Genomic DNA, 26,921 nt, shown 5'->3' on the forward strand with positions numbered 1-26,921 from the left:
GTGGAGCTTCATAAATTTCAACACCAGCTCTCCAGGCACCATCTGTGTGGCTGTACATAGGTTTCCCAACCTCTCAGGACTTTGTTTAACTCGTGCATAATAACACTGGCTTTGTGCTGTTTTGCTAAGGGTTAGGTGAATGTTTTTTCTCTACTGCTCTTACATAGGTGGTAGCTGCTACTTCTGTGCCTTCACTTGGCAGTGCTTAGGAATGACTTTGTTTTCTGTTTTAATGCCTCCATAGAGTTTGTGTGCAGATACAAACATGGCAACAGTATCTGCTTAACTGTTTGCCAAGAAGCAAACCCTCAGAGTTGGCCGTAGATGGGCACATGCTCTCTGTGAAATGTTGTCTTGTAGAGACTGATGGAGCCCAGAGTCCACCCTCATTCTTTCAGCCCTCCATATCCTTCCCCAGCGCTCTCCATCCTTGGCATGGGAGTGGCAGCACACATACTCAGAGGACTGAGGTAGAAGGAGCTTGGTTTGAAGCCACCCTGTGCTACATAGTGAGACCCTATCTCCAAATTAAGTGCATGTGCCCACGGATGCACACATGCCTGCAAATCAGCAGCCTGCCACGTGGCCTCCCAGCTCCAGCGTCTTCCTTGCTTTGTAGTAGTCCCTTCTCACCCCATTCTGGGTGCTGCTGGTGGGTCTCTGTGGGACAGGCACTTGAATCTTTTTACTCTGTGTCTTTCCTCATCTCCAATGGTCCTGTCCAAACATTCAGCACATGGCAGCCTCCCCAACTATATGCTCAAGTGGCACCTCTTTTCAGAGCCTCTCCCCATTTATTCTCCCTGAGCCAAGAGACAGCCTTCCACATCACAGACGCACATCCTGCAAGCTGCTGGCCTGCTGTGAAGTGCCTGTCATCTATTCGTCAGACACCTCAGCTCCCCACTACTCTGTGCGCAGTGGCTCCACCAGATGTTTGTCTCATACAGATGTTTGCCTGATCGGCAGCCTTCTCATCCAAGGGCGTGGGACCATGCTCAAACACCTGCTTTCTCAGTCTTCACTCCCCAGCCTCCTCCATGCTCCTGAAAGGAGGGTCTTGCAGTGAAATTCCAGGAAGGGAGTGATGTTTGTGTCCTGGATTTTCTCCTTTGTGGGAATGCCCAACAGCTGTTCACCATAGTTTGTAAAATCACTCAAAAATGGCAATTAAGTCACATCTCAGATGTTTCCTTTTCAGGACATTTAATCACAGATCCTGTGAGCTCTCAGGTATATCCACTGTGTCAAGCCCTTTGATCACCCATGCCACTTCTAAGCATCTTGAGTGCTGTCTCTCCTCATATGCAGGGGACCTATTTTCCTGGAAGTCAGGTGCTGCATGGTCTGGCTTTGGCTTTTCTAAGGGTCACTAAGAAAATGGCAGAGTGTAGCCCACAGGAGTCTGTCTAGAAATTAAGCCAGTGAACACTTCCTACCTGCATTCAAGAAAATTATTATTATTATTATTATTATTATTATTATTATTATTATTATTATTATTATTATTATTATTATTATTATTATTTTCCCCTTGATAGTATGAGGTTGGCAGATAAGACCGAGTTCTGTTTACGTAGGAAAGAAGATGCCCAGCTGAAGGTCTATTCTTGTTTGAGAGAAAGGCAGTCTGTCCCCACCTTACCTACCCTACTATTGATCATATCACTGGGGCACAGTTCATTTGGTAGAGAGGTCTGCTTCCTGCCTCCGTCTGAGCAGCCCAGGGCTTTGAGCACTGGGGCCTGCTTTGTGTGTACTAGCTTCCAGCCCTGTCTTCTGAGCTCATCATCTGTGATGCTTTTCTCTGAGTGGCCAACCAAGCCCACCCTCCTAGTCCTATCTGGTTAGCTAAGTCCACTGAGGGTGTTTCCAGGCCTTCTCCCAAGCTCAAGGGAGGACAGTGGTCTTGAAGGCTCTCTGAGGAGCAGCCTCCTCCCTTCACACACATCTCCTAATGAAAATGTACAGGACATTTGTTATTTGCATTGGAGTGACACTGTTACCTAGTAGCAAATGATGAGAAGGCCCCGTGATGGTGGTGCTTAGCTTTCTGATGAGGCACAGCCAGAAATTCCCTGATATCCTGGGCACTAGGAAGGCCTGAAAAGGTAGGCCCTCTGTCTCGGGCTCTTTCCCCGTCTTCTGTCTTGTATCTCATCATTGTGGGTTATACTGCATATTTCGACAATTTCTGCTGTCAACAGAGAAATTGTAGAGCGGAGTTGCTTTGGGGCTTAAATTTATGCACATGTGTGTGTTCATATACCTGCATGTGGTCATGTGCATGTGTGTGTTCAAATACCTGCACATGGTCATGTGCATGCGTGTGTTCATATACCTGTATATGGTTGCCATGTACAGATGACAACTCTGGAGAGTCAGGTCTCAACTTCACCCTGCTAAGGCAGGGTCTCTCTTGTTTTCTACAAGCTGGCCTCCAAATTTTCAGGCAGTTCAGTCTCCACTTCGCTTCTCCTAGTAGGAGTGCTAGGATTACAGATGGTGTGCTGCCACATCTAGCTTCTTGTGTAGGTTCTAGGATGGAACTCTGGCCGTCAGGCTTGAACAGCCGAGGCTTTCCCTACAGAACCATCTCCCTGCCCCAAGAAATGTGTTTCCATTCATTCAAATAAAAATATCATCACAGAGATGCACTTTCCTACCAGGTAAGGTCGTGAGTGCTGAGATTGGTTGCTAAAGAGCTTCCCCCTTCAGGGAGACAGTAAAAGTGATGCAACCCAATCGCTCCATCCCAGCTGTGCTGGGCACTTTGATTGAGTCGGGAACGGGAGTGATGGGGGCTACCCAAGGGATCAGGCTGCTTTCTTCCTGGCTAAGGTCCAGTGGGCACATAGTGGGCATGAGTGAGAATTGTCTGGAAGGGGATGAAGGGAGGAGGGTTGGTTGTAAACTGCATCACTGAAGAAGATCACCAGCTATTCACATTCCAGATAGGTGATGATTTGACAGACCAGTGACGTCAGAGTGGCAGGAAAGCAAAGCATTTGAGCCCAGTGTAAGAGTTATCCATAATGCTGCATGCAGCCAGGGTTTGATGTGGGCCCATCTCAGTGTGCACTGTTCTCGCAGCCCATTGTCACTGTCCATTTCACAGACTTGCTGCCACACCAACTGCTGTTGAGGCCGCCCTTCCTCGCTGCCTTCAGCAGGCAGGCAGACAGGCTTCCTGTGTCTGGGAACACTCACCTCAAAGCATTTGTGCTGGGCTCCTTCCCACACCCCCATCCAGTGGGGCAGTGCTCTTTCTCAAGAGAGAGCCTCCTCTGCCTGAGTTCTTCGCCATCCTGCTTGTGTGGGCTCTGAGGTGCTTTTTTTTTTTTTTTTTTTTTTTTTAACCATTTGGTTCTTGTTTTGTTTCTGAAGGTTCGGCCTGTCTGTTGAGAACATCGTCCGGGACTGGCTTGAGTGTTCCGGAATACCCAAGGTACTTGAGATAACTGTTTCAGAAACATAGGAAAGCTTGCCACCAGCCTTTCAGCCATGACAGTGATATTTTAAATATGTATATAGAAGTAGCACTGTCAAAAAAACAAAAAAAAGTAGCACTGTCCGGAAAGTGCCGGCTTCCTGTAGCCACTGGCTTGAGTACCTGTGGGATGTGGATGAACGTGACAGTGGCCACTGCATTGTGTATTAAGTAAGGCCACCCAAAGCATGTTGGGTATTTTGGGTGAAGTCTTCAAGCAACAGCTTAATACCTGCAGTAGGCTAAGCTTGGGTTTCAATAAACAGGTGATCTGGTTGCCACAGCTTTTAGCTGGCCACAGTACTTGTTTTCCTTGCAACCCTGCCTTTTCATCTTCCTCCCTATTATATTTAAGGACTCTATATCAGGCCAGCTTCTCATACCATTTAGACATTGGTTTGTCTTGGGGACCTGGACTCAGTTTCCCCTCTCTTACAAGTCATGGGTAGCTGTGAGAGAGAATCTACCTGGCCTGGAGCCCTCACTTACTGTTTGTCTTCCAGGTCCATGCTGCTAGAGTCTATCGGGTAATCCAGGTTCCTCCCTTGCCCAAATGCTGGCAGGCCAGGGATCAGGATTACTGTTGTAGTAGGCCTTGGTGGCTATGGACAGACCTCTATGGCAATGGAAACTTTGGTCCTGTGTTCAGGCAAGCAGCCCCTGTCGCCTGTTCATTTCTGGTTTTGTGGCTGGATATGTAACTTTACGCTCAGGAATGTCTTGAGTGTCAGTGAATGTCCATGACCCATAAAATGCAGTGGAGAGTGTTCAAACAGGCTTCAAACAAGGGGAAACGTTACTACCAGCCACCATCAGCCCACTAGAGACACTTGGCCTTCAGTTTAGAAGCACATGCCAGCCATTCAAAGTTACTTGTTTGCCTCAGTCCCTCTGGGAACCATAAAAGAAATTTAAAAACTAAACAAAAAGGTGAGATGAGGCGACAGGGAACCTGGAAGGCAGCACTTAAAGGTCAGGTGTGTTATGAGAGCCTGTGGTTTCTAAGAAGGTGACTTCCAAAGGAGATGATTCACAGAGAACCAGCCTCACCCAGCAGTGTTTTAGGCCTGGGGGTGGGGAGTGCATTTCTGCAGTCTCTGAGAAGTTTGCTTTGTGGGCCTAAGCCAGGCTGTAGAAGGCTCCTGGGCATTCTTGGCATGGCTGAAAGCTGGGAAGAGTTAGAAGCTCAGCCACTCCCCAACTCCCTGCTCTAGAATGGAAGGCTTATTTGCACCAGTAAGCCAGGAGGGAAAAAAAGGAAAGTCCTGAAACCCAAGCAGAGCATGCCGGGAAGCAGGCTGGCCCAGGTGGAGCACGAGGCTGAGCCGACCCTCCTCTTCGTGGCAGCAGGGGAGAATGTTTCATACAAACTGGGGACAGGAAAGAGAAAGGGTGAGATTTGCCCCTGAGCTGACCCTTGTCATCACAGGTTAGCTTGCACTAGGGACAACTTTAGCACAGACAAGGCCTTCTACCATGAATTGATGAAACCTGCTGTCTAAACAGCCAGGTGCAATGAGGCTCACTAGCTATAACTTATCTTTAAGGCCCAACTCGGCATTTCCCTGAGTGCTTCAACTGTTCCGTAACTTCAACAGCAGCAGACAGACGAAGCCTGATTTAGTGCATAAAGTTTGGCTGCTGAGGGATCACAGGGCGTCACCCACCCCACCCCACCCCCACCACCCGCTTTTCTCTGGTTATTGATGTGGCCGTTGGTGATCTACCTGCTCTCAGGCCCTTTCACGCTCCTTGTTAAGTTTCTTCTTGTTTCCACTTCAGTGAAGTGCTTGGCTGGGCCTGAGACGCTACGGTGGCAGTAGCTCAGTGAATGGGACACCTTGTTCCTTGCCCTGTCATTAAAATATGAAGTTACTAGCATTGCCTGCCCCGCAGTGACAGCACAGCACCAGCAGGCTCTCTGCTCTTTGTTCTGTCCCTCAGCAGCAGAATTCCCTGATGACAGACACCAGTGTTCTCTTAGGAAGTTTCCATCCCATGGGCTACAGAGGCTTTTTTGTCTCCTCAGAAAGGTCTGCCTTAACTTTCCTTCACAGCTATGCTGAATAGAAATCATAAAAAGAAAATAAGTGGACATCCCTTCAGCAGCGGCAGCAGAAGGAGGCATGAGGCCCACAGAGACAAAAGAACTGGATCCAGCCTCTTTAAAGAATCCCTCAGCTCTGCAACCTTTGCCCTTGCAAAGTCCTCAGTCTTGTTGCCTTTTATGATAATTTTTCTATGAAAACACTGCAAACTTAAGATATAAAAAGCCCATAAATAAGAAAATTAAAATGACCCAGAAGTAACCCCGCCCCTGCCCCCCCCACCCCCCCCCCCGTTGTCTCTGAGGCAGTGCCTCATGTAGTCCCAGTCTCATAGCTGACGTTGCCCCACCCACCTTTCAGTACCCCGGAGTGCTGGGGTTCCAGGCGTGTACCACTGTGGCTGGCATCCAAAGAGAATGCTTTGGTGTACATCTTTTCAGAATCTATAAGTGCGTATTCTGTCCTTTCTCCACCGTTTTTGTTTGGTTTTGAGGTGCAGGGGATGGAATTTAGGGCCCATGCATGATGGACACATTCTCTCCCATTTATAAACTAAAAACAATAAGCTCTTGTGGGAGGCCAACGAAGCAAAGCTTAAACTGTGGGGCCTCTGCCATGCTGGTTTCAGAGGTGACCCAGGCCTGCTGGCAAACTGCGGTGATCTCACCCCTGCTCTCTGTGTTCTGCATTAGGTGTCCAGCCTCTTACAGATAGAGCAAAACTTTGTTCTTAGGCCGTGATTCTTCACTCGTACTTTGTCCTTTGATATGAGCTGAAGAGGAAGTGTTGATGACTGTTGCTTGCCAATGGTATCAGACTAGATTTTGTTAGCTCTTCCACCCCATATTGGAATAGTATACAGGTGTCTCCTAGTCCACTGGAGCTGGTTCCAGAGTACTACTGAGGATGGCCAGCCATTCTACACAGTGGTACAGTGTGTACACAGCCATCGCAAGCCTCATGTGTGTTACACCCCAGGCCATGTGAAGGCTGTCAGCTACAGTTGTGCCATTGCCCAGATACTTGACTGGTACATACATGCTTATTTCTCTTCATGTATGCCCTAAGGCCCCTCACACACATAGCCACATTTCTGTGTGGATACACTGGGACAGCATTTCCCCAGTCCTTGCTGTAATTGCTACAGACCCTCAGACGCCTCTGCTTGTTCTAAGATCATTCTGGACCTTGTCAAGTCCTGATGTTCCTCCATCAGCATGTCCATAGTCCTGATCCTATCCCCCTGAACCTGTACCATTTCCTCATTGTATTTCGCCTGAGCTAGTGTGTCCTTCAGCATATGGCAGGCATCCTGGGCCCCACGTCTGGCAGGTAAGTCCAGGCACTGCTTGCTTCTGGACAATAACAGGTAAACTTGACATCTGAGGTCCCATTTCTCACTCAGGGGCAGCTAGAGAGCTTTAGGGTGAGGCTCATGGCCTGGGCACTAGGCCAGGTTTCTGGCATCTCTGGGGAGAAGGTGGAAATTTAATTTCCATCAGGTGTTACAGTTAGCTCTTTTTAGAATGAGACTGTAGGTCTCATTGGGCAGTGGAGACTCGGGAGCCTCACAAGACTAAAAAGTGTTATAGCCCTTCCTGCCGAGGTCACAGCATAGGAAGCGGACAAACAACCAGCAGCATCAGAAGGCTACCCAGGCATGGCAGGGGATGCAGGCAGATGCTCAAAGGCAGGTCCAGTGAGATGCAGGCCCCGCAGGTGGTTTCCCCGTGGTCAGCAGCCGGTCTTGCCATGATAGAGAGGATAATTCCTCCTGCGGACAAATGACAGAAAGTCCTGGAAGCTTGGTGCATCCCTCGGGAGCCCTTCTTTTCCAGAATGACAAGTCTGAGATGGTCCTGGTAGAGTGAGAAAGCCAAACTTTAATTGAGAATTAGGGATTTATAAACCCTGGGCAGCGAGGAGGGGTTTTGAGGGTAAATGTGTCTGATTTGCTAGGGCTAAGGGTGGCAGGAGAGTTAATCCACAAACAGTGGTACAGTGCCTCATTTCCAGTCAGTAACATGGGGCTCTATCACAAGAAGGAGAAAATGGTACTTAATTATCCTAAGTGTGAGGGGATGACTTCTACAGTTAAAGGTCATTTCCTGGAGGCTAGGATCTCAGCAGGGGTGGGGTACTTCCAGCAATCCCCTGGGCTTATTAGAGCTGCTTATCAGGAAAGGGTCTGGCCTATATCTTTGTTTTATGGCTATGTAATACCCCTTTTAAAATCGGGGCTTACCAGATCAGGTGGAGTGAGAACTTTGCTAAGAAAGGGAGCCCGCCTTCATAGACAGAGCGTGATTGGCAATCCAGAGAAGTCAGACTTCAGCCTTCTTCCGCAGAGTCCCACACTAGTGCAGTAGCTAATTGGTCATGGAGCAGCCAAGCTCTTTTCCTTCTGTCCATTATCCACATCAATGTCAAGCGAGTTTTCTCTAAACACAGCTCAAATCCATCCTCACTGAAACTCTCTTTATTGACAGTATTCTGAGAATAATCTCTGGCCTGCTGGCGACACTTTCAGGCCTGCCCAAAGCTGTCCTCTTTAGAGCTTCTTTGTCCCACCTTCCAGCGTAACTGCCCAACTCAGAACAACAGCCTCCTTTGCACATGTTCCTTTCTGTCTCTCCAGCATCCCCTTTCCTCTGCTTTGTGCTCATCATAACTGCCTTTATGCTGGTGCTATTTGTCTGTTTCTCATGCTGTCCACAGGACTTACCACAGTAAGCGTGTGTCTGTTCTTTCTACTGAGCCCTCTTTGATTCTCAGACGCTCTCTCCTGTCTGACAGAGCAGTGACTGGACACATGGGAATTAGTACTCCAACGGTATCTAGTACATCTGCACACATACATTTGTTTATTTGTTTTTATTTGCTTATTGAGATGAGCTCCTAATGTATAGCCCAGGCTAAGCTAAAACTTGTAGCCCAGGCTGGCCTGGGACTCATAGATATTGATGGTTCTGCCTCCTGAGTGTAGGCCTATGCCAACAGCTTGCTTCAGTAGCTGAATCTTAAATCTAATCTTAATTAGATTTTTCTACATTTAAAAGGTAAGATTGTATTATTGCTTGGCATAGCCCAAGTCTAATAGTGAATCTTGCTTTTTAATTGTAGGTTTTATGAAATAAAAACAAGCATTTATGATTACAATTTAGTATCTGGGTTAAGATGGGATGTACAAAACATCAGATTTTGAAGGCTCATGCCAGTAAGAAAGAAAAGAAAGAAAGTAAGTAAAGTCCAGTAAAGTAAAACATTTAATTAAAAATTTTTGCCACATGTTGAAATGGTAGCAATTCAGTTCACAGTAGCCAAGCATGGTCCCTATACCTGTGGTTTCTATATAACTGCAGCCAGCTACAGGTAAGAGAAACTGTCTCTGAACCGAACACCTACAGAACCCCTGAAGGACCAGTGTGCCCCCTGCCATGTTTTGAATGAACTAGAGACAGCAGTAAGACCACATACTATACCTGCTCCACTTTCCATAAGGGGCTGGAGCATCTCTGCGTTGTATACCTGCAGGAGTCGTGGACCAGTCCTTCAGATGCTGCAAGATGAACCAAACCATTAAAACTTCATCTGGGGCTTCAGAAGAAGCCAGACTAGCTGAAGGGGTGCATGGGCCAGTGAGTATCACTACAGTGAACTTATGAGCCATGGAGAGGTAAGAAAGATGGAAGAGTACAGTGCTTCTACAGTGGAGAGAGTAGAACTGAAGACATGGTGGCAGTGACAGTTGTGAGAGAGGACTGACGTCTCAGTGGAATAGGTCATCACCCATTGTAGCCAGTGGGGTAGAGTGCAGCAGCCTGGAGCGTACACAGATGCAGACTCAGTGCCAAACACGCCACTGGGCCATAGGATTGCCCTGGCTATGGGCAAGGAAGAGGCCAAGATGAAAAATGGTTCACTTTCTTGATTGGTCCATGATGCTGCTAAGGGCCATGTCTGGGTCAGTGTGGCCCCTGCCATTGAATGGCCTGTGCTGCCACCTGAGGCCATGGTGATGTCTGGCTATAGTGCCACCAAGGTCTGTCTGTGCCTGGGTCCATGGGCCTACAGTAGCTGGAGTCTGTGTTTATGTCTATGGTCCCTGTTAACCAACAAAGACCATGAAGCTGTCCATAGTCCATGCTGCTGCATGGGACCATACTGATGTGAGTGCCCTGCACTGCCACCTGAGGCCATGTTGATGCCCATGGTCTGTGCTGCCTCTGAGGGTCTTGTCTTGGTTGGGATTCCTACTGCAGCCAGGGCCATGTTCACAGTCTGTGCTGTCACTAGAAACCATGAACAAGCCCATGATCTGCGCTCCAGCTGACTGTACAGAGCAAAGAAGCTACTTTGGCAGTGATATCAATGATTGTAGCTGCACAGTTGAGAAAGAGGGACATGGAAGGCTTCCGTGATAATCCCTATCCTCCAAGCCTAAATAGAAAGCTATCAAAGAGAACTCTAAAGAGTTGTGGTAGAGATGCTGAGGTCTAGCTCCCCACAATGGATGGCTTTTTGCAGGGATGCGGGTGGAGAAGGACTCTGTTTTCTTTAGGGGGCTGGCTGCTGGGAATTTGACCATGCCCCAGTGGCTGTATGTACACACAAGTGGAATTTTTGTGGGCGTAGGTCACAAGGGTGAGGGGCAGATATATAAGTGCTGGGAGGTGAGTGTGATTGCAGTGAGAATCGCAAATAACAAAAAAAAAAAAAGTATCCGAAAAAGGACCTTTATCTGCTGTGCCTTACTTTGAGGATGCAGCAACTGTACTGAGTGTGATGGAGCAAAGAGCATGAGTCTGGGCTACAGAGCAAGTCTCTGAGTGAAAAGTCACAAAAAATGTCAACTAAAAAATTATTGATTTAAAAAATGCTTGTATGGCCAGGCGTGGTGGCGCATGCCTTTTATCCCAGCACTTGGGAGGCAGAGGCAGGTGGATCGCTCTGAGTTCAAGGCCAACTTGGTCTACAAAGGGAGTCCATGACAGCCAAGGCTACACAGAGAAACCCAGTCTTAAAAAACCAAAAAATAAAAAAGGCTTGTGTGTATATACTCTTGGTGGGGGTGAGGCTGTGCGTGCAAGGATAGTGGCCAGAGGTTGACAGTCAGATTCTTCTGTCATTCTCCACCTTAAATTGCTGTACTCCTTAGCAGTACCTTCTCGTTTTTAGCCTAATTTTCTCTAATTTCGGCACTTATAGTTCAGTACCCCAAAGTTTTTCTAGCCTGCTGTAACTAAATACTGCAGGCAGGGAAGCTTTAACCTCAGTTTGATTTTCTTACAGTTCTGAAAGTTGGAAATCTAAGATCACAGAGTTGGCTTCTCTGATGCCTCTCTTCTAGGCTAGCAGATAATTCCCTCACCCTACTCCCCACCCCCACCCCGATGAGTGCATGTGTGTCCTGTCATTCCTATCTCATCCTTGTAAGGACACTCCCTGCACTGGACTAAGGTCTGTACAAGTGCTTTCATTGTACTGTTGATGAGCCCTCCCTCCAGTACAGCCATTCTGAGACATTGGAGGTTTATGGCATCATCCTGAGAGTAGATACAGCTCAGCACACATCACAGCTCTCCTCTGATTTCCTGGCAAGTTCCAGATTTCTAGGAAATTTTCAACACGGTAAAGGTCTCTTGCGCCAGCCCTATTGCATTTTAATCCCACAGAGGAGTACACTCTGAGTATAGTGTTTTGTCCCAAAAGATGCTGATCACTTAGACTTGAGTCTATCATCACTTGAAAGTCATATCTCGTAGAATAAGTGAGAAATAAACAAAGGATGAGTTTGTTCTTCCATGTTGTAGAGGTGCAGGCACTGGCAGCGTGCACTGTGGACAGACCCACCAGAGGCTGTTGATGGTGTAACAACTGCTTGAGTGACAATTTCACAGCATGGCCAGGTGGGCCGATAGGCTTGTTGGATAGATAACTTTCTGGGTGAAATGTTTACCTTCCTCCTCCTCAGCAGGATGAAGTGATTCAGTAGAAAGGGAAGAGGTTTGCACCAACTCTTGTCCCTTGGCTCTCAACTTTCATATCCAGAGTTACTTATTTACATAGATACTTAAAAATTAGCATTAAATCTATCTGGCCAATAGTAAGTAGCCAGAGGTACATGGGGCAGGCTAGGGCTCCTTCACATCCACAGGAGTCTTTAAGAAGGTATGTGGTGGGGGTAGCTTAAAAAGTAAACAACATGCTTCATAAACAGGAGGACCTGAGTGATCCCCAGAACCCAGAAAAAATTCTAGGTGTGGTGCCCTGGCTCATTACCCCAGGACTGAGGAGCCCGAGAGCTTTAGAGCCATGCAATGTAGCCTACTTGGTAAGTTCCAGGCCAGTGAGGGGCTCTATCTCAAAGGAGGGGGACTGCCTTAATGAAGATGACTCCAGGCCTCCACACACATGTGCGTGCACATGTATGTATCTAAACACATACATGAATGCGCATTAAAAACGCGTACAGGTCTGCTGCCTTGTAAGAGCAAGCCACATGATTGAAATATAAATGTTGTAGTCCCTGGATCCTAGCAAGGATGGAAGAGGTCCCCAGAGAATTTGATGGTGGATCTCATATTGAACATTATGTGTGTAGGTGGGCATGTGCTGGTGGGACCTAAATCCAAGGCCTCGTGTGTGCTGGGCATGCCCCTGCGCCTGAGCTGTTCCTGGGCTGAACATGGGTTTTTAAAGTAAGTTCCTAGAACTTGTGTATGATTCATGTGAGAATGGCTTTCTTGGTTAAAGAACATTAAAGGACTTTTTTCCTTGAAGGGGGAAAAAAAAAGAAAATTCTAAACTAGGCCAAATTGATGCAAATACTTTCAGACATGTGGCACCAGTGGAGAGAAATCTAGTATTTGTTTAGTAAACTAAAATAAATGTGTTGTGCCCTTTGAAGCAGAAGAAGGAAGCCAGGACAACCAGATTTGGAAAGATGGAGGGCTAGGCATGGCAGCATATGCCTGTGGTCCCAGCGAGAGGCAAAGGGCAGGAGGTCGCTGCACATGAGGGGTCATCTCGCTCCAAACAAATAGGGCTGTGAACCCGATCCTGTCTCCAACTGAAGAAAAGAGAGATGGCGTTGGTAGTGATTTATGAAGAATTGGTTCCATAGGTCAGAGACCAGCAGCCATCAGGGTCACCCAGGAGCCCAGTGAAAGCTCAGACTCAGCCCGTCCCTACTCTCTTGAGTGGATATGGGATGGTTGCTAGGATCTATAGTTACACTGTACCCTAGAAAAGCTTTTGTTACACTTTCCTTTTCTAAGTACATTTTAAGCATCTACTTCTTTCAATTTCATATTCTCCCCATGCTCTGATGTTTAGTTTGTTCAAGCACAACAGTGTATCAGTATGCAGTGTGCCGGATATTGGGGTGCAGACCCTGCCTGTGAGCTCAGTGTGTTCGATCACTAAGGCACAGAGGCATCTGCCCCAGAGCCAGAGCCCTAAGAGGAGCTGTGGAGGCTGACTCTGGTATTTGCCGTGTCCCAATGGGAGGCTGCATCAAGCCCCAGCGCATTCACAAGTCAGCCAGGGTCTTGTGTAGGCAGGCCGTGTGATGGGCCGTCCCGAGACACGTGAGCATTGCCTGGTTTTCAGGCTTGCAGGTTTTGTGCACTCACTTAGCCGCACTTAAGAGTTTATTATGTCCCTCATACAAGCAAGACCACCCTTTAGGGGTTTTACTGTAATGGGGCTGTCTTATTGAGAGAACTCTTTAGGGAGGAGCACGTACACTCAGAACTGGTAGGAAGATAGGGGCTGGGAATATGTCTGTCAGTAGGAGCTGCCTAGTGCTTTGCAAAAGCTGCTCCAGCCTCTCAGGTTAGTTTTTTCCTCTTCAGCGCTCTCCTTAAGAACCCGTTGTCTTTACATGAGTATGGTCCTTCCTGAATTTGAGAAGAATGCCTGTAAGTTGGCACTGTGGCACTACCTGCCATCACCCAGCACCATTGCTTATCTGGATGGTAAAATCAGCGTCTTGGTTTTGAGGCAGTGGCTCTCAATGAGGCCACCTGCCACCAGAGAACACTTCCTGAGAACGCTTCCTGAGAATAGCACAGCTCATGCCTCTCTGCTGGGAAGGACCAGACTGTTCTATGATACCAGATAGGTCTGACGTCTGCATGGTATGTTTCGTGGGCACTGCCTCCTCTGCTTCATCTTGTCTTGTTCGCACAACTTCCAGAATGCTTTAGAATCACCAGCTTGGGACTGTTCTTAGAGAACCATGCCTACTTTCCTCACCATGGTAAGATTAGCCCTGTGAGAAGTGCTACCATCTTCCAGCCATTACATCCCTACTTAGTGGCACAGCTACGTCCCAGACTAAGGCCTTTTGCAATTTTTAGTAGTGTTTTTAACCTAACTTGACATGACTCCATCTTTGCTTTCAGGGAGCATGGGTGCCACAAAGGCACACAGCAGAGAGCCCTGAGCAGTGGTGACAGCTCTTTATCCTTGAACCCATCCTCTCCTTTTCTTACACTGCCAGACTTCCCCAGATAGCCCAATGGGTGAGCAAGCCCTTCTCCTAGCTGCCTCTAAAGGCCATCTCTGTGTGTGAACTGGAACTCTGCATGGGCAATAGGGAACTTTAGTGCACCCAGAGCTAATTGTTTCTGGTGTGGGTGGCTGCAGATTACTTTAAGTTTTGGCCCTGGGTGAATGCAGCCCGTACTCCCTTGAGGCAGAAACCAAATTAGATGAGAAATGCCAGACCACCAAAGTGAACCAACAGCAGTGGAGGCATGTTATCTGCATCCTCTTTGCTTTCCATGGCGAGTTCCCATCTCAAGGCCCAGGCTTCTGTCCGCTGTGCTGAGACCAAGCAGTAGAGGAGCGCAGGTGGTGGCCAGCCGACAAACAGAATTAGGTGATTGTCAGATCACCGAAGTCCACATGTGTGTACAACAGGCCAGTGGTTTTGCCACATAACGTCTGTATGGAAGTTGATGCTCCCTAATGAGAACTTAGGTCATTCAGCAGAGGCCGTCCTCCCAGATGTGTCCTCTGATGCATCCTACCTCTGGCCCTGCTAAGCTGTAGCTGCCATTATCACAGGGTGAGCTCCAAGTGGTTTGACACATACAATGCAACATGACATCACCGTGCATCGAATGAACACACGCACAGACTGGGTGAAGGAGTCAACTGTGTCTTTTCAAGTTGGTGGTTTCACAGGCCACTTCACTGTGAGGGTCCGTTAAGCAGTGTTGATGCCATATTGGTGTCAGGAAGCAGTTCAGATGTTGAGTGCAGCTTTGGAGTCAGGTTTATTTCCACTGAGCTGTGTGACAGTTGGCCCTTTACCTTGTATGACCGCTCACTGCTTCTGTAACCTGAGTGAGGAGCAGACAGAGCCTTGTGTCACCACCACACAGTGCCCATGTAGCACACTGGCTCTCGCATCATAGCTATGCCTGGTCACTGCTAAGAGGAGTGCCTTTTTCTCCTTGGGATCTTCATTGTACTAGATTTGAGACGCAGTGTGGTGACAGGGGGTGAGTTTTACCTACCTTCCTGCATGAGGTTCTATAAACTTTGTTCAGAAGTGCCATTTCTACTTGCCTTTTCCTCCACACCGGAAATCAGCCTTTGGAATGATGGCTGTGAGGAACCCCAAATGACCCTGAAATTGCAGAGCCCATGTATTGTGTGCTGATGACTAAGGAAGAAAGGTGCTGGCCTCAGACGCAGTTCAGTTATCCACAGATCTTAACCTGTCTGACCAGCAAGAGATGAGACAACTGCACTGGGATTATTTAGTCTCAAAATTCTTATAGATCAGTAAACACTGCAGGTCCAGTTTCCACCTTCATTGAGACATATAAAAGTAAAATGCCTCTTTATGCCTGTTGTCCAAATACCCTTGAGGAGGAGGCCCAGTGCGGTTCCTGTTGGCAGGACAGGCCAAATCCTCCAGAAGAAGCCTCCCTTACGTTGTCTTTTTGTTTAACTCACGAGAGTATTTACTGCTTACAAAGCAAAACACACCGAGCCAGCGATGCTGCCCATGTTTATGAGACACATATTCACAGCCGAGCACCATGGTGGTCCTTCCGTTGAGAAAGCCGAGCCTACTTAGGGTTGGGATGATCAAATCCAGACGCGTTCCTAAAATTGTATTTTCAGTGCATTTATATGTCTGCTACAAACTGTGCTACATGCTAAAAATATTTTCCTTTGTAGGCCAAGGGAAATTACAGAAACACACTGAGGGAGCACATTAGTGTGCGAGGGGCTCCCTGGTTGTTATCAGCCTCAAATTTACAACAGGACAGCATCATGCCCCAGAGCGTCACAACTCAATTCTTTAATGTCATAGAAACATACAGGAGGGCAGCCACAGTCAATACAGAGAACTCAGGACCAGCACACCAGGGCAGCAACTGAATGGGAGTCACTGGAAATGATTCCTTCAGCCATGCTGTGTGTTCCTGGGATGTCAGGCTGCTGCCTTTTGGTTGAAAGTTTCATCTCTTGTTCTCCCCTTCCCCCATGGTGCCCTTACTTCTGCTGTGTGCTTTCCCTCGGGACCCTGTGATAGTGTTTTGAGTCTGCTCCCCCAAAGGACTCACTGGCCTCCCCTCCTCAAAGTGTGAAGGCTTTTTTGATCACTGGTTCTGTAGTTAGGGACATCTGTCTGAGTTTCACATAAATCCTTAAGAAACTATGTGTGGCAAACCCAAGAATACATAGGCTGTCTAACTATCTGAATGTAGTTTTAAAATCTTCAGTGTGTGAATCTTCCTCTCTCATCTCCCAACTTATTTTCTAAGAACTTTTTAAATCATTTATCTGTGTGCACGAATGTCACATGTATGCACAAATGGTATATGTCTACGTGAATGTCACAGTGTGCACACAGCCAAAGCCAGAAGAACACATCTGGTCGCCTAGAGCTGGGTCCTCTGAACAATCAGGAAGCATTCTACCTGCAGAACCTTCTCCCCAGTCCCTCACTGTTTGAGTCAGAGTCTGTCCTGAACCCAGAGCTCACTGGTTATTGGACTGGCTGACCGGCAAGCCCCTAGGATTTTCCTGTCTCCCCCAGTTCTGGGGTCATGGCTGCTGTTTCGTTTTGTTTTTTTTTTTTTTTAATGAGTTTCTGGTCCTTGTGCTTTAATAGCAAGGATCTGACCACTGAGCCATCTCTCTCAGCCCCAAGAACTGTATTTTAAGTGTAAATTTAATTCTTTTCCTCTTCTCCATTTTGTATATTAGAACATCCGAGATGAAGTTGGCGCCGTTTTATTGAGGAGGCTCCACCAGGAGCGTCATGCATGACACCGATGCACTACTTCTCAAAAGTCTGTAAGATAAACGCTGTTATGCCCGTTTTATAGATGCGGCGGCAGCTAATGAGTCTGCCTAGAGTGGAAGCCCCTGTGATCAGTGTGTTAGGTTTCTGATGATTCCACAACCGGGACTTAACTGCTGATGCACTCAGAGCAGCGTAGTAGGGGTGTCAGTGTCTCACTATCGTGTCACTATGTGTCCCAGCCTGGCCTCTTGTCTCCGTGTGACAAATGCTGAGATTACAGGTATGACCACCACATCTGGCTATGTTTTCCGTATTTCTGTAACAACAGATGGCCTATTGTTTTATATGAGAAGGGGCTACAAATGGCATTATTGATTCTCCTTTGTAATAAGGGGTATAAGAAAGAAAACCTGCTTCCTTCTATTTGCCACTTGTCATTGGAAGGGACAAGTGCTTGCTTGTAGTGGCTCAAATGTCCTGCATCTCTACAGGTTCCATAGCAGCCCTCTGTAGAGCCAAGGACACTGAGCTCCTGTGGTTGCCAGGTCAGGGTTTTTTTGTTTTTGTTTTTTTTGTTTTATGATGTCACAACCCAGTTATTTTTGAGGCCTTTGAAAGTTTACTTTGGTTCAAAATACCAGACACGCTTTTGTCTCTGGGAAAAAGATAGGGGGAGGGCCTGGGGTTGGGGGAATTAAAGATTACTGTTCTGCCTGCTTCATGCGTAAAGTGTGTGTGTCTCACAGGCTCAGAGCAGTCGTGTGGCAGGAGTGTTTAAGAAGCGGAGATAGGGTACCCTGGTCTTGGTCCTCTGGGACACCTTCCCCATTATACCTGGGCTTCATCCCAAGACAGTGAGACAAGCACACAGGACAGCACAGAAAATAGCAACAGCTTAGTTGGTTGTACTAGCCTGTTTTCTGGTGACCTTAAACCTCAGACAGCAAGGCAAGGAAGATAAAAGGCAAAGCTAAAACAGACCACAGTATTTGTCTAGTAGGTTAAAACCCATAATCAGGAAAGTAAGATACGGTGGAGCTTGGTGAAAGGTTATTTACCTAGTACATATAAGTGCCTCGGGTTCCATGAGCCACTTAGAAGTAGGAGAGTCCTAGGAGACTTAGCCTGATCTGCCTACTAAAAACACAAATCATCTGACAGCCTCTTGCACCTTGTCTCTTAGGGGAAGCCATGATGCAAAGTTCTAATGTCCCAGGAAGCTTTTTCCTCTCTGCCCAGCTGCTGAGCACGGAAGCTGTGCTGTGTGGAAAGTGGCTGGGCTGGTCCCTTTAGAAGTTGTGCTTGGTACTGAGGAACAATGAGGGTTTGCTGCTTGGCTGATCAGTGTGAGATCAAGTTCACAGTCCCCAGCACCCACTCTTCCACTTCCACACACAGTGGTGGAAGCAGTGGGAGGGAGGATGGTTCCTTGTTTACCCAGGGAGATGTGAGCTCTGGCTTTCCTAATATGGCCACAGCTGGGCCTGGGGAGCATTAAACACTGATTTAATCCACTGCTGGAGGAGCTTCCCAGGAGGAAAAAAGGGGTTCGTAACCAATTAGCACAGAGCCTTGTTTTCCAAAAGCACCTCTTCTGTACAGCCAGGTGTTTGGAGAATAAACACCCTGCAAACTTTCTGTCATAATTACTTGTGTTAGAGTCAGCCACCCTAGTCTCCAAAGGTGGTAGATTTTACTTTTCTCTGTGAATGCGAGGGAGAGACTCTTATAATACTTAATAGAAACAACTCAGGCTCAGTCTTGTGTTTGCAAATTGTGACTTATTTAGGTTCCTCTTAGAGGCCTGATGACCCAACAGTATAGTGTGAGTGGGCAAGTCTTATCAAAGAATAGATTTTCTTGAGCCATAGACTCCCTATAGGGCCCCTCCTTCAGAGGCACATGGAGCAGTAGCACAGCCACACACACACACTTCTGCATGCTGAACCATACCACACCACATCATAGCCCAGGAAATGATGGAAGGTACCTACATGCAAGCCCGTGTGTGTGTGTGTGTGTGTGTGTGTGTGTGTGTGTGTGTGCGCGCGCGCGCGCGCGCAGGCGTGCGTGTATGCATGCTCAAGCAGATTGCCCACAATTTCAGGAGGCCAGCAGCACAGGCTACTGTTGAATGAAACAATCCCTTTATACTAGCAAAGGGTCTTTTCCATTGGCATAGGCCTCCCCCTATTTCTAGGCTAGCTCTCTAACCAGAACATAGGCAGTGTTGCTTTCCGTGGACTGTGCTATAGGCCAGCATTAAAGCAGGCCCCATGAAGACAAATGTTAAAGTGTCTAGGACCCAGAATTGTATTAACTGTGAATCTCAAAAGGACTCTTTGCTTCTTCATGAGAGGGCCATGGGAATCTTGTATTGTTTTAAGTCTTTGTGTGTGTGTGTGTGTGTGTGTGTGTGTGTGTGTGTGTGTGTGTGTGTGTGTGTTTAATTCATGCCCAGAGTTTATTCCTAAGTACAAGCTATGGGAAGTGCTCTCTGTGTCAGCTCAACAGCCCATCCTCCTCATCACCAAGTCTTCCTCTTGCCCACAGGAACAAGCTGTCACAGAGCATGTCACCCTCTGTGTTATTGGCCTTCAAAGTTAGATGCCTCCAAAATACATCTAATATTTTTTGGCAGTTGTTAGGTATGGAGCATCATTAAAGCCACACGAATTAGTGGTTCTCAGCACCACTGGCACACTGGGATTACTGAAAAAAAGGAGCTTAAGATGACTTTGAGGCATAAATCTTAGTGGTCACCTATTTTTAACACCCCACCCCAACACATCAACACACCCCAAAACACACACATGCACACACGCACATACTGATTCTCAAAGAGCATTTAGAAGTAGGAATTGCAGATAGAAAGTATGTAATTTTGTATTTCACCCGTGACCATTTTTTAAGGTTATAGTGTCAGCAAGTGAATGTCAAGGTCACATAAAGACCTGCAATCAGGGGCTAGGGGGATGGTACAGTTAATAAAATGCCTGCCACGCAGGTGTGAGGACTTGAGTCTGATCCACAGAACACGTATAATAACAAAGCCCAATACTGGGGAGATCAGCCACCTTGTCAAGCTCCAGCCCAATGAGAGACCCTGTCTCAAAAGTTAAAGTGAATAGCTCCCAAGGAACAACACCTGAAGTTGGCCTCTTGCCTCCCCATAGACATGCACACAGGCATGCACATCTGTACACACCCACACACTAAAGAGCTACAGCCACACTCATGTTCAAGGGTGTACGGCAGTGCCTCTTTCAGCAGATCCAAATGGGTTTGGATTACATTTCGGTCTATGTTTTGACAGACCTGAGGTAAATCAGATCCATATAATACAAAGATTCCAAAAGAGACGTGGTCACAGTTCCAGTCAGAATTAAAGGGGTAGGCTATATGAAGTGACAAGGCTCTGGAATTGCCTGAGACCCATTGTCTCCGTTCTTCAGCTGGGACCTCATGAGGCACAGGCAGAGCAGCTTGGGTGTCCAGTACTGTGGAAACTGCTTCTGTTGGAACCAGACTGTTCTGTTGTCTACCAGTCACTGTAGTTCTACTGTGATCTCTGAGAGTTGGTGCTTTACGGGCCCTGTCCTCTGGCTTTGATATCATTAAGGTAAGACATTTGGTTGGTCAACGTTTTTATGACACTTGCGTGGTGCGTATGTAGTATTATCTCGACTGGTGTTTCTTAATATTTTCTTTGAACTTTGTGATGTATGGAATCATACGGCCATGGCTTTCACACTTAACTTCCAAGTGTTGTGTTAATGGAGACTTTGCAGCCCACCAAGGAGAAATGGAAATTAAAGGGGGAAATAAAACCCCAATACTTTTATTTATTCAGACCTCTCCTGGTCAAAATGGAATTAAGGCAGCTTCCAAAGCAGAAACACACAGCATGGCGGAACTTGGCAGGAAGATGGGCAAGGAGCATAGATAGTATCCAGCAAACTGTCCTGGCTTAGAAGGGCCCCAAAGCCCCAAGGTTTTGGAAGGATGGATAAACTACAGTGATGAGATAAAAAAAAAAAAACAAGGTGCCTTGGTCTGACCATTCCTCACATCATTACCAGGGAGAGGTAAAAATAATGAATGCAAATATCCCCTTTCTGGTAAGCACAGCAGTGGATTTATGGGGCCTTTTCTCTCGATGTCCCTCCAAAAAGGGTTGATGGCATCTCACCAGACCTGCATGGTAGGAGGGCATTCCTAGAGTACAGGAAGATGAAGTCCAGGGCCAGCTTTATGGAGGGCTGGCTCAACTCAAGAATTAACTCATTCATGTCCCTGGAAGGAGCTTGACTGTCAGTAGTCTGGGCTGTCTGGGAAGACTGTGTGTGCCCTCCTTAGCTCATTAGAGGGGATCATGAGCTGACCAGCTTGCGGCAGAGAGCACAGCCAGTAGTGGAGTCCTTGCTTAGGGTATGTTAATGCCAAGGCTTAGTCCTCAGGACTAAAAGAACAATGAAGAAGAGGAGACGGAAAGCATCTTACACATTGTCCACTAGGTTGGGCTCTGCAGAGCATTCTGGGTAATACTGATGAGGTCAGAGCTACTCTTACAGACCAGAAAACATAAGCCTGGGCAGGGAGCTGAGCCCATAGTGGGCCATCCGATGTGAGGTATGTTTCTCTTCCAAAAACTATGCTGTGGAATTATACCCACCTAACAGGGCTAAAACTCCCCTCAGAAAGAAACTAGAGCCTTCATCATAATCCTGAGGATACAGACAGTAACATTCCAGCTGTGTGCATTCTTCTAAACTCAGAGGAAGCGGGGCATACATTCATGTACATTTTAAAGCTGTGACATTTAGTCCATTGTAACCCTGACTTACTTAATCTGAAAATAACAGACCCAGCAGACACCTGCTATCCTGCTATTCTGTTTGTTTGTTTGTTTGTTTGTTTGTTTGTTTGTTGCTCAGGCTGGTCAGAACTCTTAGTCCTGTCACAGCCTTTCCAGCACTGACATTACAAGTGTGGGCCACCAAGCCTGGCATATGTTAGGAACAGGCCCTTGGCTTGTGTGGGAGCCAGGTCCTTGGCTTCTCTCTGTAGATGGTTCCTTCTCCTTTGGCTTGGCCCAGGGGAACATAATCTGCTGTCTGTGGGAATAATTAAAGGGCTCCCTATGTTTGCCCTACAGGGCTTCCTGTGGACGCTCCCTGTTGCTCTGTGCTGTGCTTCACCCGCCAGATAGAAGCAGGAAGAGGGCACCCACCCTGTCAGTGTGGTGCGAGGTCAGCATCACTGCCCTTTCCTGTGAGAGGAGTGACTTCCTCTTCCACTAAAAGAAAATTGATTGAAAAGACTTTCTCTGTGAAAATAATCTCCAGTTCTGCATTTAGCATTGCTTTTGTTTAAAAGCAGCGGTGTTTCCTCAGGCTCTGAAATTGTCTTCAACTGTTACCAACTGCTTTGACAAAGTTGCTTAGAAAAATTTCCTTTCCAAACATGCCTGTCAACTAGCTGAGGGATTTACAAAGATATAGTTCAAACATAAGACAGTCCTTTATACCACTCCGGGAAACGCTAGACTATCCATCCCTGACTGCAAATTTTCAGTGCTTTTAAAGGTTTCTCCACAGACTGCTGACATTTGTGTCAACTCATAAGCAAGGACAGCTTAAGGTAAACAACAGAGAAATAGCCTCAGGTTGTGTTGAACAATGAAAATGTTAATCTTCCATTCTGGGTTCAATTCAGCTCCCACTACCAAGAAATAATTTGAATTACTGCTGTACAGGAACCTTTAAAAAAAAAAAAGTTAGTCATTTTAGAACCATGTCCTTCTTTTTTTCTCTCAAATGTACAATTCTGTGCTTTTTACAATTGGTGATATTCCAGCAGTTAAAGAAATTGGAGTTAATTAGAGAAATAATCACCATAAGATTCAACCCCCTTGAACTGTGTGTCATGTGTTTCTTTGTTCCTGTCTACTTCTATCCATTTTAAAGAGATTTTTTATTACATTTGTTGATTGATTGATTGTGTGTTGGCACAGGTGCCACGGAGTGAGTGTAGTCAGTTTTCTCTCCCCACCATGTGGACCCTGGAAATTGAACTCAGGTTGTCAGGCTTGGCAGAAAGCGCTTTTTACCCATTGAGCTATCCTTTCACTTTCCCTTCACCTTTAATGTCTGTTGTGTGTTGGGCAGTGTCCTCGTTACTAGACAAAAATGTAAAACAAAAGAAATAGTCTGTTGCCCTTTCAGGAGCTTAGAGTGTGGTTATGGAGATAGACATTTAATCAGTTAATAGTAAAAAAAATAAATAATAGGGTGGCAAGATGGCTTAGCAGTTGAAGGTGATTGCTGCCACTGCTGATAGCCCGAGTTTTATCCCCATATCCCTTGAGATAGGAGAGACCTCCTTTAAACAAATTGTCCTTTTACCTCTACACACATGATGTGGCATGTCCACACCACACTCCCACACATGTGTACCCACACGATAAATGAAAAAATAAATAGCCATAGACATTATGCTATACTGAGTGAGCCTAATGCATGATGTGGGTTTAATTTCACTATCTTAACACCGGCTTGTCAGACATAAGAAATGCAAAATGTAACTGCATTTTATATATTACACAATGGTAATGAGAGGAGTGCCGGGTAGGGGTGTAAGATATATGCTTTTTGAAGGTCTGACAACTTAAAACTGCTCTTAAAATGGGGTCTCAGAGGCAGAGTGATGGAAGCAGATCTAGGCAAGGTGTTACTAGGACACTGGGGAATTTAGACTTTGAGCTTCAACATGGTACTTGGGGTAGAGGCCAGAGGCAGGGGTTGCACTTTTCTTTGGAAAGACACTGGTGGCTTCTCTGTGGAAGGGATTGTGGGACACAGGAACACACTGGGGCCATTCAGTCTGAGTCAGAGCTCTTGTGCACACCCAGATCTGTGCTTCTAGGATGTTACCCATGGCTCCGTGAGAGTTTTGGATTTGGGAACAATTTTCACATGTGTGCTTGAGATTACAACCAAATGAAAATTATAAGAAAAAAAAAGCCTTTTGATACTGTCCAGCTGTAATGGGTTCTCATAGATGTGTATGTGTAAAGCTTAATTTGCAACAGTTCTCTCTCTTCTTAATAAACTCTCTGCATTAAGGTGTTTGTGCTAGTGTTACTCAAGCTGGTGAACACCCAAGGGGAGAAGCCACTGAGGAAAGGCAGAATCTGCCAGGATGGGCTTCTACTGACTCTGGAGTTTGGCTAGTCTCTTCAAAGGTCTCTTTCTGCCTTGGTGATCACTTTTATCTGTTTGTTGTGTGTGCTTCCAGGCTTTCCAAAGCACTGTTTCTGTGCATTGCCCTTAAAGCAGGGGAAAACTGGATGTAATGGTTGAACTGCTAAGTAAGATCACTTAATACTTTAAGATACTTAGCAAATGAATGTGCATTTTTGTACCTGTGTAGTGAGGTACAGAACTGACTGCATCTACTTACATTCTAGAGTTAGGTTTTGTTGTTTTTGTTTGGTTTGCCTTTCTGGAAATAGAAACCCTGCTAAGAATCCCCTACCCGAGGAGGCCTGTTGTTTATTTTAGGACATAGCTGTCTTTAGTGGCCACATGAGGGTCAGGCTGTGCTTGGGAATGGAGGTACAATAAAGTTTTCCACTCTGATGTCTCATTAGGCAGCTCCTCTTTGTGTAAAGCACTCCATGGCAAAGTTGCTTCTATTTAAAGTCCGGAGTTTGATCTTGGCTTTGATCTAAACCTTTTGATCTTGAAAGAAGGATGGAGTAGCAATAAAGACGGCCCGACAGACATTCTTTAAAGAAATACGATAAAGTTAAAGGGAGGCAGAATCAGCCAGCCCAGGCAGCACGGCAGCCTCTCCTCAGGCCTGGCTGGCGCGCTGGGACGGAGGAAAATGGGAGAGTCCACCATCCCTGGCTGTAAAACAGGAGCGCCCACCACCCCCACCCTGCGCCCCCTTTCCACCCTTGGGGTGAGCAGGCCCTGCACAGGGGACCCTAGGTCACCTGCCACCCTGGTGGTGCTGGCAGGAAAGTTGCTTCCTCTCCCACGAATCCCGGCCTCAGGGTCCCTCCATCCCGCGACTAGACCGAGAGGTGTGTTGTGTTCGTGGATGGATGAATGGAGTGAGAGACACGTGGGGGCGCGGGCCCCTACAGAGGGTGCTTTCTGAGAACAATACCAGCCGGGACCTGGGCGCCTACACCTTTAAGGCAGGCCCCGCCCCGCCCTGCGCCCGCCCGCCCGCCCGCGGAGGTGTCGCGCCGTGGCGCTGGGCTCCGTGAACTTGACTCGCTCTCCCCGCAGGCGCTGCAGGAGGAGCGCGAGGCCGAGGACTGCGCGCCGAGTGGACTGGCACGGCAAGTGGGCTCCGAGGTGAGTGTGGCGGGCAGAGGTGACCGCAGCGTCAGCTGCTCCAGGTGAGGCAGACGCTGGCACCAGGGCCTGCTTGAAATGCTGTTGGGTTTTGACTTCAGGTGGCGAAATGGATTCGCGTGAACCGCAGACCCCGAAAACGCAATCGTGGGAAGCAAGAAGCCGCCTTTGAAAAGGTAGGGGGCCCTGGCGGGTGCTGCTGCAGGAGCTCCTGTGTGCTGCCTGGTGCCCAGGATCCGGTCTCCTTACTAGAATAGCGTTTTGGGAGTTTGTGCTAAATTTCCAGAAAAAAAAAATCGCTTTACCTGTGTGGGCTACAGACAAAAGTGGTGTCCGCTGTGAGCGGGATGGGGGCCTCTCAGGTGCTTCTTACGTTGCAGAGGTGCCCCTGAGAAACGAAAGCGGCTTCCCAGGGAGACCGCCACAGGCAGGCAGTAGCACATGGGCCCCATGCAGCCAAACCCCTACCCCGGATCCTGTGGGAAATGAGGAGGGGCAATATGAGAAGTGGTCAACTTCAGACATGCCAGGACCGAATTTCCTTTCTGCTCGGCGAGTTTATCCTCCTGAATTTAGAATTTGAATAGTTAATTTGTAGACCTTGCTCCCTGCTGCCCCTTGTGAATGCGCAGAGTTGAAACTTGTGATAAATATTTTGAAATCAGGTGAGTAGCCTATTAGCCCCTTTCTTACTTACTGAAAAGGGGCAAATATTAACGTCATGCTTTGATTTTGTCAGTTTTGCTTAAATATTCTTTTGCAGTTGGGATGGGAGGGTGATAGCACCAAGGGACTAAAATAGCGGTGTGTTGTTGTTCTGTCACTAGGATAGATGATGAATCACTGGGTTTGGAAGCCAAATTCTTGCTGATAGCAATGCTGCCAGCGCCTGTAATGTGTTGCCTTAGTATGGGCATCTCAGCGTCTGAGAACGTGCACCGAGCTCGCAGCAATGACCGTGTGGAGTTTTAGCATGCACTTAAGGGCACTCAGGGCCACTTGGACAAGACCTGGCAAAAGAACTAGCTAGCCTCAGGGCTGCTGGCATGCAAGGGGCCCAGAGTGTGTGAGAAGTGCCCTCCCAGCCTTGGAAAGAGTGAGCTGTGTATGTCAACTTAACAGTGATAAGAAAATAACTCTTTTTAAACAGATGGATTTGCGGCTGTACCTTAGCATGCTGTGGCAGGTTATGATGTTGTACTCTCGCAATTTAGGTGGCTTTAAAAAGATTTGTGACCGATGAATGAGATCATAAAATATCTCAAGAATGAAAAGCAGTATGGTATGCCTAGCACTTGAACAAACATTTGTTGATCTAAACATTAAACAAAACAAAACAAAAAAATAAGATCACCCACACATGGTAAAAAGACAAGCCATTATCAAGTACTTGGTATTGCGGCTACCAAAACCTGGAGCACTAACAGCCTCTGAGAACTGGGGAGGTGAGAAAGCTGAGGCATCCACCTTCCAGTACAGTGGCCGCTCTTCCTCCAGGCAGCCTTCTGCTGTGGCCTATTAAACCTGGAAAATGCGTCTCTCACTCTCTTCCTAGACAATGTGGGTCATGGTTTTAAAGAACTCGAAGCTGAATTGGATGGCCTTCCTTTCTGGGAGTGCAAGGACATCAGATGTGCCAGTGGTGTGTGTCTGTGTTGGTGTCTCCACTCCTTTCTCCCAGGTTCAGCCAGCCCCAAAGAGTACTTTTCCTCTGTGAAAGCTGGGGA

The 26,921-nt window shown here is 47.2% G+C and overlaps 1 protein-coding gene across 1 annotated transcript in view; it reads left to right on the plus strand.

Annotated features, from left to right (window-relative positions):
- Aopep (aminopeptidase O (putative)) overlaps positions 1-26,921 on the plus strand; it is a 234,916-nt gene that overhangs the window by 147,418 nt on the left and 60,577 nt on the right. The window contains exons 11-13 of the mRNA XM_051151139.1: positions 3,388-3,448; positions 25,126-25,194; positions 25,296-25,370. Of these exons, the coding sequence (XP_051007096.1) occupies positions 3,388-3,448; positions 25,126-25,194; positions 25,296-25,370 (205 nt within the window). The remainder of the gene's footprint in view (positions 1-3,387; positions 3,449-25,125; positions 25,195-25,295; positions 25,371-26,921) is intronic.

The sequence above is a fragment of the Acomys russatus genome, chromosome 9 (genome assembly GCF_903995435.1).
Source record: "Acomys russatus chromosome 9, mAcoRus1.1, whole genome shotgun sequence".
Lineage (NCBI taxonomy): Eukaryota > Metazoa > Chordata > Mammalia > Rodentia > Muridae > Acomys > Acomys russatus.